Source organism: Apium graveolens, chromosome 2 (genome assembly GCF_009905375.1).
Source record: "Apium graveolens cultivar Ventura chromosome 2, ASM990537v1, whole genome shotgun sequence".
Classification (NCBI taxonomy): domain Eukaryota; kingdom Viridiplantae; phylum Streptophyta; class Magnoliopsida; order Apiales; family Apiaceae; genus Apium; species Apium graveolens.
The window spans coordinates 202123826-202134917 of NC_133648.1; the positions used below are offsets into that span (position 1 = coordinate 202123826).

Consider the following 11092-nt stretch of genomic DNA (forward strand, 5'->3'; position numbering starts at 1 on the left):
TGCTCGAGTTGATTCGCAAAATGGCTCTTGGTACTTAGGTCTATGATTAGTACATAAGACTGAGAACAGTTATAACAAAAATGCAACCAGTCTCTTCTAAATATGGATATTCCCTTTATATAAATTGTTTTTGCAAGGGCTCTTTTGCAACAGCTGGTATATTCGTTATTGTTCTATTCGGTAGGGATGTAATTCGACCCGAGCCGGCTCGAACTTGACTTGATAAAATGAGTTCCATTTAACTCGAAATTGTTATCGAGCTCGAGTTCGAATACATTTTCGGGCTCGATATAAAACTCGAGTCGAGCCAAGTTTTTTTAGCTCGACTCGATAAGCTCGAGCTCGATTTTTTTTCTATATTTTATATACATATGTGTTTGCTAGTTTAGGTGTCTTCCAATTATCTTGTAAAATTATTTTACAAACTAATTTGCAATTTTTAATATTATTACGAGCAATATTATTTCTTTTATTATATTTAGTAAAAAAAAATTAAATAAATTATTTTGTAAAAACATATTTACTTATCCTAACTCTTAATATTAATTTCCGTAATTGAACTTTAGTGTCTTTCTCAACTCTCGGATGACTGTTTTATACTTAACGATCAAATTAAATTAACTCTTCTAGGCTACTTATGTATAATATATAATATTTTATATATTTATATTTATACATATTGATCAATCACTCAAATGAGAAATTTTTACATACTTAAATTCAAATATTCGACTACATTATAAATTATAATGAATAATTTTTTTTAATAAATAAGATCATTAAAATGATATATTAAATATTATTAGCATTATTGAAATGTATCTGGTATCTCTATCATGTGATGGCCCTAATGCCTATCATTGAAAATAGATGACACAAATGCCTAGATTCGAAATTAGTGGTCCAATTGACCTGACATGCATTTCCGCATGTGATACATGCATGTAACCATAACCAAAGAAGAGATACGCATGTCCGCATGTGATATATGCGTGCATCGAGAGAGAACAGATACGCATTCTTAGAATGTCCATCACGGGATACGCTTGTCTTTTTTTTTCATTAAGCAAAAGTTGAAAAAGTAAGAAAAAAAATTAGATACGTATATGTGTAATGTGTATTTTTTTGTAAATATTTAAAAAAAACAAGTGAAAACACGCGTATTCCATCGGTATTTAGGTAAATGTACTCTGGATCTGGGTATTTTGGACCGCTGATACTGAAATGTGGGTATTTTAGATATTTTCTCATCCTTCTGGATAATAATTTGACAAGAGATGCAGACAATCACTCGGTTAAGTTTGGTTGTTCATTATAAATATAATTTATAAGTCGCAATCCTATTTGCACTTACCTACATACTATTCGAGTAAATATAATTTATAGATATATTAATGATTCTTAGTTCTTGGTGCCAATTATGAAGAAGGAAAAATCAAATTTTTCACAATAAAAAAATTATAATTTATTATTATTATTATTATCATCATATATATTTAATATGTTTAGTTCGTAATAAAGATAAAATGTATCTATAAAATATGTATGAGTAGATGATATTCGTATATGGTTTAATTAATTAGAAAAGTAGAGTACATAAAATATTAAGTTTATTATTTTGTAAAATTCAATGATATTTTTAGGTTGAACTTAAAACTATAATAATAAGTCAAGTATGTTTCGTGGAATTGAGGTCAAAACTCGAAAACTCGATAATAACCCAAATAACGTCGAAAACTTGCTGAGTTCGAAAACTCGTTAAAAAACTCGAAAATCTCTAAAATTTGATAAAACACAAAAACTTGCGAACAACTTGAAATAGACTCGTTTATTTTACGGGTCGAGTTCGAACATAATTTTAGACTCAATTAATTTTGAACTCGACTCGACTCGATATAAAAAAATTCAAACTCGAATTTGACATGTACAACCTCAACTCTACTCGGATTACATCCTTAATATTAATATTCGGGAATTAAAGTCCGTGTCTATCATTCGACAAAAGATTGCTGTCCTGTAATTATTTTCGAAACTCTTCTCTTTTACACGTCAATTTACAAAATAATTTTTGACAATTTCTACTTTCAAAGATAGTTTTATCCTAATAGCTCATATGTCCAAGTTTTGACCCTTTAAAACTTAATTGGATTCTAAAATTGTAAGGTATATTTAGAGGTATTTATATTAATTTTTTTATTTAACTATCCTTAATATGCGTAACTATTTTAAAATAGATGTTTTAAATGGGACGAATGGAGTATAGTGAAGACCCTTTTAGCTCAGTATTAAGTTGCATACTTGAAGTTATTTTTTAACTTTTTGTGAAACAAATGAGAAAAATGATTTTTTTTAAAAAAAATCTTAAAATTAAACGTTGGTTAGAGATAATTTTTATTGGTGATTTTATTAATAAAAGTTAACATCATCGTTTAAATGATGATTTATCAAAAAATTTAATTTAATTCAATTATTTATGTTCACTTATATAAATCGATTATTTGGTTAACTAACCTGCCAACTCATTATCAAATTTTTTAAAAATATGAATAATGGGAGAGAGTTGTTACAAAAAATTTATAGAGGTACGATAGGGTTCGCCAATTTTACACGTCTAATAATTTAAAGTTTGAACTCAGTTGATAAATAATTTGAAAAATTCGAGTACAAATTCGACTTGATTATTATCAAGTTGAATTTAAATATCTTATAAGTTAAATTAAAATAATTGACGATAATTGAACTCATTTAATCTTGTGGAAGAGATAGTATTTGTAATGAAATCTTCCACAACGGGCCACCACGTGAAGTGAAATAGAAATACCTGAAAAAAAACAAATCTAACCGCAATCTTCTTTCTTCTTCCTTTCTTTTACGAAAATGACCTGTCATCAACTTATGTCGGGTTTATAGCGAAACGGGGCGTGGATAATTACCCTAATTCTCATATTTGTTTATCGAATAAATTTCTTAGCATAATATTTTTTTTTTGTTAATTTTCAAGTCAACATCACTGCTGTGCAGTAACTCAGAGTCTCAGATAATATTATACATTATTTGGTGATAGTTGTCCGCTTTTGATTTTCACTTTAATTTCTCTCTTTATTTTCTTGTTTTGAACTGGTTTTGCTAGGTTTAGTTATCTGTTTTCTAAATGTGACAAACACAGGTGCACCTTTTTTAGATATAGGAATTATATTTTCCACCCCTTAAATTTTTATGTAGATAATTTCAGAAATTTCCAAAAATTATAGTTTGCATCCTCATTATTTGAAACCAGATTCAAGATACACTTTTTTTGTCTAATCTCGTCAATTTTTTAACCCTAATTATTATCTTCAACAATATAGTATTTTTTCTTAATTAATTACACGCGCACACGCAAAAATCGAACTCATGACCTACGTAGTGGTACAAGAGTTCAACCGCTACATAAATAATTCGTTGACAATAGAGTTAATCTACTATTGAAAAAAAAAGATAAATATATTGTGGAAGACAACAAATACAACTAAATAATTAGAATCTATGTTAAATATGATTTAAAAGAAGAGGGATACATGTTATAAATTTTAAATTATCTATAGAAAAGTTAAATATGGCCAAACATAAGACTGCAAAATGCAATTATCTTATGTATGATGAGTAAAGAAAGAGCAAAAATTGTATGTACATGAAATTGAAATGGCTCCATGGATTTGTCTTTGGATTCTTCTGTCTCACAAGTCACAAGTGACTCTGTCTCACTCACTCACTTTAAATTTTCACTCATTTATTGGTTCATGCATTTCTTTTATTTTTGTTTATTTGTATTGTTCTCCTTTCATTTTCATTTCCCACTCTCCTATCTTCATGTTTCAACCTCCCACAACAGTTGCTCAAGAAAAGTAAAAGGGTTCCAAATAATCCCAAAATCTTATGAAAGCAATATTAAATCCTGAATTTCCCGTGACAAATCTCCCCCCCCCCCTTCTATCAACCCAACTCTAGCCTAACAAAGTTCATGCACTTATGCATATCTTCATTAGTTGTAGATAAAGAAAAGATGGATTCAGCATCAACAGCAGCAGTAGTGGCTCCATCGTCGTGTGCTGTTACCACGGTAGCAGACGGTGGAGGGTCAACAACAGCGCCAGTACTGAGTAGGTACGAGTCACAGAAGCGGAGAGACTGGAATACTTTCTTACAGTACCTTAAAAACCACAAGCCTCCGCTGACACTAGCCAGGTGCAGCGGTGCACATGTGATTGAGTTTCTCAAGTACCTAGATCAGTTTGGGAAGACCAAGGTGCACATGACCGGGTGTCCGTATTTTGGACATCCAAATCCTCCTGCCCCATGCGCTTGCTTGCTTAAACAAGCATGGGGTAGCCTAGATGCACTCATAGGTCGACTTAGGGCAGCCTATGAAGAAAATGGAGGCCTCCCTGAATCCAATCCATTTGGAGCCAGGGCAGTTAGAATTTATTTGAGGGAGGTTAAAGAAAGTCAGTCCAAAGCTAGAGGTATTCCTTACGACAAGAAAAAGCGAAAACGGGCTGTGACTGTGAGAGCTGCAGCAGCAGGTAGCTCTCATACCCAGGCGGCTGAAGATGGCAGTGTGGATGTTAGTAATAATCTTCCTTAATTCATAGACAAGTTATTAGGCATCACATTTCAGTTGTTTTTTAAGTTTAAATATGAATGTTGAGATTATTGTTCTAGTATTATAACCTAGATGATCAAAACTTTTGTAAAATTCTTCTAGATCACATGATCGAGTTCCAAATCTGAATATATGCAGGTGGAAATTTAACTAGCAGGTTAGTAGTCCTGATGAAATAAGAGGAGATCTGCAAAATATATTAATGATTAATTTTCAAAACCAACCATATCAGTTACTAGAATCCTTAATTTGCAAAACATTCTAATACTGAAACATAATCCTAATCCAGATATCTACAGGGCGTGCTTCTCTGCTCCAGGTTGGCAACTGATAATTATACAGATGCACACTGAACCTCCAACTTTTCCCTTAATGGAAACGGATCCAAAAAAATTATACTGGACAGTAGTGATTAAAGAGCTGCATTCTTTTTCCCTTTAATTAGACTTGTATGCTAAGGACTTGTGGGTGTAATAATGTGAAACAATTTAGATAAATATATGCATTTGGCTATCTGCTGTATATTCAGGATATTTGATGAGACAGATTTTGTTTAACAAACTTTTAAATATATATATATATATATATATATATATATATATATATATATGCTTGGTTGGTTATGAAAGAGTCGATATTTCATTAGTTCTTTTTCACACACGCCAAAACATACATATGCACTATATATATATAAAACATCAATCCCCTTAGCTAGAAAACTCTGCTGTATTGATGAGCAGAATGTTTTAAAAAAAAAAGAGATTAAGATAGAACCCAGCCTCTTCCCCTTAAATCTTATAAATAAATTGATCCCGGTCTGTTGTCCAGAAGGACAAAAACAATTGTTAGGTGTGGATTCCTATCCTATAATAAATATGCTACATACATGGAGTTTGTTTGGTGGCGTGGTGCTGTGTTTGGCGACAAGTCTTGGTTCTATCATGCAAGTTCGATCATGTAAGTGTGAAACCTTCTTAAACAACTTTAATTAGTTTCTTAATCAAGCTGCTTAACAGTGGTGCACTCGTATAATTGTTTCGTTAATTAGCAATGATAGCTACATAATTGTCTTAGATTGTGAATGTGAAATGCAAATCTCTACAACTACACAAAGGTTCAATTGCTAAACGTTATGATTTGAATATAATACTCAGATCTCGGAACTTAATTATCAACAGTTATGTGCAAGATCAGGGTTTAACTTTATAATTCTGTTTGAATATGCATGACATTTTTTATCTTCAACTCAGGAGAGTATAATTATATGAATATATTTACCCATAAATACAGCAGCACTTCATATGGTCCCCTGGGCAGCATGAAACTGGTCCAAGGTACTCATATCATATGTACACTAGAATACAAAACACAAAAGCACGTACGTGTGGTTGTCTGTATGTACATACATAGAGAGACTAAGAGAGTAAACTTCACACGTGGGTTCAATGTCACAGACTTACAGTACTACTGACTAGAGTTCTCAGGTGCCTGAATCTTGTATTTTTGTGGGTATTGGGTCCTCTTCATATCTATTCTCAGATTGAGATTGATCCTCTATCTCCCGCTCCTCCTCATTATTGGGTTTGTTGTTGTGCATTAATCTCTATCTCTATTAATGTATCATAAGTCCCTTTCTCTTCTCTAGAGCAAAAGCAGTATATGTATGGGTGTGTAGATATTATGAATACAACAATTACCATTCCAACAATTCCAATAGTGCTAATAAGAATGTCAGGTCATGCCAAATCACAATGACATCCCTTGGAGTCGCTCTTATAACTTGATCGATTCTATTACCATTTACTTATCTTTAGACTATTTAAAAATATAGACTTGTAAATAATGTTTAGTTGAGTCGCTGATCAAAATATTTAACAGGGAGAATACTTTTATTTAAGAAAATAGCACAGAGCACCTAATGAAAAAATAAACAGTACTTGAACACAGCTTGATAACGCTAATGCCACAGCAACACTAACATTCGGTGAAATCAGTACAATTAGGCTAACCTATTTAATTTTTAAGGCATGACTATGTATTTTGTAAGCAACAAACTATATAACAGTTGCAATCATGGAACTTATGAGCTTGAATTTAAAGGGCAGGGTGGGTTAATTATATTCAAACAAAAAGCTTGATTGCATATTAGACAACGGTTGTTGCAGTCAGCAGACATAACAGGGTAATGACACAATGTGATGAATAGGACGATCATGCGCATTCTGTAAATATAAGGGTCGTAGACACGAGAGCGGGAGATTGTGATATGTAATATATGAGAGATGAATTACTACTATTCTTGCTGCCGATTAATTTTTAAGTTGATTCCTCTCTGAACTGGTAGATAAATGGGCGCCTCATCACTCATGTCTTTCCAGAAATTTCTCTATAAGCACTGAGAATGCAGCAAAGCCTGCACAACCGACACATGCCGCCTGTGGTCCAGCTGAAAAATACATAACAGCTATATTACAACTTATATTTCAGGTAAAAGGGTTATGAGGACAGCTGGGCCGTAAAAGGGTTATCAGGTAAATGTATGCACTCTGCACGAATAAGCAAGCCTTTTTTTTTGACAGGTGAATAAGCTAGCCTGATGTCACATAAAAATGTTGTACCAGTGCACAAGACTCGTGCATTAGCTCTTTAGCACAGATGATATCAATGAACTATTCAATTACTTGGAATGATAAATATGAATATGACCTCTAGAAGGAACTTAAGATCAAAGCAGGACTTAATAACTAAATTTGGGTGATATAAGTTAAAGATCAGGGAATGGTGAGAGAAACATTACAGAACTGTACACATCAGATAGGCCAAATCAGTGAGTTCGTATTATATCTCGTTCCTTTATTAATCTACAACAAACTGCAGCCTATCAGACAATACCTTTGCAATTGTTTTGTGTCATCTCCTGTGTCATGTTATGTACTTGTGTTGTGTGTAATCCAAATATTTTCCTTGCACCCGTCATTTAATTTTTTTGTGCTGTATGTAAGTCATTTTGAAGCATATGTTTGATTTTTCAATATCAATCACAAGGGTCTGTTCCAAACTAATCTTCATGACACTGCAACACGATTAAACACTAAGTTTGTTTGAAACATTAAACGTTTACTTATAAGATACTCAGAATCCTTGGCATGATTGTCTACATATGTACATATTATTTTCTTGAAACATCCTCTAAAGGCATAGAAGGAGTTTATCATAAAAGAATAAGTTCAATCTTGCTACTACACAATGTTGTTAAAAGCATGCTAAGTAACGCGATAAATGGCGCTTTCACGCTTAGGCACATGGTGTGCGATTTAGTGCAATTATGAAATCTGAAGCATAAAGCGCGTTTAAGAGTTAAAGAGTGCAAAAAAAGGCAAAGAGCACTAAAAAGCGCTCAGATTAGCAAAATACAATAATACCCGTAAAAGTAAAAGTAAAAGAAAAGAATCCAATATTTGGTGTTCCACACAAACGCAACTTGAGGAGCATCTTCTTCAAATCTAATAAATGAAGACGATGAAGAGAAAGAATGAAAATTTGACGGGTCGGAGATTGAACTAAATGGGTTTATGATGAATTATTGAACATTAGTAATTATTGTTTCAGTATTCACATATTTATCATGTTATATATACTTCCTATTATGTTTGAGTGTTTGTATCATGTCAAGTATTATTTTCTCTTAAATTTGTGAATTTTTCATTTCGGTCAAAAAGTGAGCGATTAATGACAGGCCGCGAGTCGTTCTTCAAGATCGGGTCTTGACCTCTAGTTTTTAGAATCAGTACCTTGAACAGCATCGCTGCTAAATTAGCAACAAATAAGGGATTGAAATTTATGACTTGTAAGATTTTACAGTACCGATGACCCCGTCAAGACTCAAGAGTAATCATATAAGTGAACAGGACATTACCTTTTGCTGACAGAGCGCCTCCCGTTACACACCCAGCAACAAATGTGTTTGTTATGTCATGTTTTGCACGAGCCTACGGAACAAAAGCGAAAAAGAATAAGAAAGAGGAGACTGAAATGAATGTGTTGCAATTAAAAAAAATTCACAGATACAAGGTGACACAGATAACATATGAAAAAGTAGTGTTCTTTATATCACAAGCATATGATTTAATGTGTTCTTTTCCCCTTCCCTTCCCCTTGGACAAACTAATCTCTACTTCAGGGGTAAATGCTACTAGTACCTTTTCAACAACACATTCAGCAGCTGAAAAAACTAATCCCATAACAGCAAAAGCCTTGCAAGAACCCCAGCTTCTCCTACCCATCTGCTTTGCCGTATATATTGTCTTCCGTCATTTCGTCCTGCATTATAGGATTGTCTAAAGCCCCCAGAAACAGTCCCATGAACAACCCAAGGCCACCTCCTAAAGACATTAAACAGCACATCAATGCACAAAATCATCATCAAAGATTTACATGTCTACATTTATTTGAAAGAAACTATCTGAATGGAGCATTATTTTTTTCATTAGTTAGCCTTAAGATGTGTCCAATTGGCTGAGAAATGGATTGACCATCTGCATGATCCTCATTATGCATTCTACCATTTCAATCCACAAACTTAAACCAGTGCTCTCCCAAATCTAATTCACCAGAGTCATATTTTTTATAAATCTAGTAACACAATATTGCACCCTATATTGTTTTTGGCTCTCAAATATATTTCAATGTATCATTTTTTTTATTAGTACAACTCAATTTCATTTTACCCAAGCCAACACAATATAATCAACATGGGCAAAACTACCAAGAACCTACAAAAAAACATGAGCATACAAACACTAAACACCGAAGAATTGTAGCTGAAGAACAAAATCACAAAAACTGAGGATGCAGGGAATCGTGTGACACGCCAGCTTCTCCCATGACATAAAAAAAAAACATGTAAATTAGTTAGCAATTTCAAAATCCCGCACAAATTCCTGACATTCATACAGCGAAAACCCAAACACAACATTTATTTTATTGTATCATGCACAAACATTGTGGAATTTTACTTTACTCAACATTGAAATATTATAATTTATTAAAAACCAGTGAACAAAAAATCTGGAGAATACAAGAAGATGGAAAACTTATCGAGTCTAGAAATTAAAGGAAAACAAACCCATAACACCACTAACGACGCTGCGAACAGCGCAGTTGTTCCAAATATCCTGCCCACGAACTTGTTCGATTGTAGGCAATCGTATGGGCTCCACAGGAGGAGGTGGACTCTCTTCTTTCGTCTGTTTGGGTTCGTTGTCTGAATTACAACTACTCATTGTTTCTTCAGTGCACTTGTTTCGTTAATCAAAGTTACGTAGATATGTATGTGTATATTTAACTTTGGGACACAATTGGTGACAGTGCCGCCATAGACACAAAGTATAAGAACAAACATAGGGCTTTTGAATCCGAAATATTTTTATCTTGTCTTGGGCTACAAGTAGCTGTTTAATTTCTCACCCAGTATCAAATTTTAAAAGAAAAAAAAAAACAATTATAGGGTCCACATCAGGGTATAGACATTGTGTTTAAAAAAGACTAACCGTTTGGGTTTTCCAAAAGAATGGGAGACATGTTTTTGCTAACAAGATAAAAAACGCTTCTTCAGAGAGAGCAGTTTTTAGAATTTATCAAAAATATTTCTCACAGCTTTTCACCAAAAAAGCTGTTGTAATTGTTTGCAATAACAATACAATACCAAACAGGGCCTAAACTTGCAAGTGGTTTGAGGATTCGAATTCGAGATATTTTATTAATCTATACAACCTAATAACACTAATATTGTCACATGTACTTGTATCATACACATATTATGTAAGTATGCTAAATCAATATTTTATTTAACTTTAAAGATAATTACTTGAATTTCGCAAAAAAAAAGATAATTACTTCAATATTTGTACAATTGTTTTTAAAGAATTGAATTCCGGATATAAAGTTAGGTATAATACATAAACGGATTACTATCTTATTTATTAATTATTTTTTAGTTTGAAAATATATCTCATATATTTTTAATATATTTTTTATTATAAAAAGTAATTAAAATGTACATATATAATTTTTAAAAAAAATATTGAAAATATAATGGTTTATATATAAATAATCTATATTGGTATTACATATATAGATAAATTTGAATTATAATGAGTCAATTCATTTTAGTTTATTTCGAATTTGAAATCATAACGTGGCCCATTGTTCAAAAAATATTTGAAATTTGACCGCATAATCCGACCGAAAAACATCGTCACATTGTATATTTATTAAATTTAAATTACAAACTCGGCGAGGATATCTAACCAATAATGTGAATTTTTTTAATATCTTATGTTAATATAAATTAATATGTTTGAGTTTTTTTATAAGATCAAGTCAATTGATTATTTGTATTAAAATTACTAAATTCACTAATAGCACATTTTTATTTTTGGGATTTATCCC

General features: G+C 32.3%; 1 protein-coding gene and 1 pseudogene across 2 annotated transcripts; one reads left to right on the forward strand and one right to left on the reverse strand.

Moving 5' to 3' along the window:
• The first annotated feature begins 3795 nt into the window (after positions 1–3795).
• LOC141708068 (protein LIGHT-DEPENDENT SHORT HYPOCOTYLS 5-like) lies at positions 3796–5174 on the forward strand. 2 transcript variants are annotated; one of them, XM_074511540.1, is made up of 2 exons: positions 3796–4603; positions 4942–5174. In XM_074511540.1, exons 1-2 carry the CDS (start codon positions 4001–4003, stop codon positions 4993–4995), a joined length of 657 nt encoding a protein of 218 aa, XP_074367641.1. In that variant the 5' UTR covers positions 3796–4000; the 3' UTR covers positions 4996–5174. The 2 variants fall into 2 exon arrangements, with proteins under 2 accessions (XP_074367641.1, XP_074367642.1); XM_074511541.1 differs by lacking the exon at positions 4942–5174 and adding an exon at positions 4781–4807 and having other exon boundaries at positions 3798–4603.
• A 1458-nt stretch (positions 5175–6632) lies between these two features.
• LOC141706146 (mitochondrial import inner membrane translocase subunit TIM22-4-like) lies at positions 6633–10035 on the reverse strand (annotated as a pseudogene).
• Between the last annotated feature and the right edge of the window lie 1057 nt (positions 10036–11092).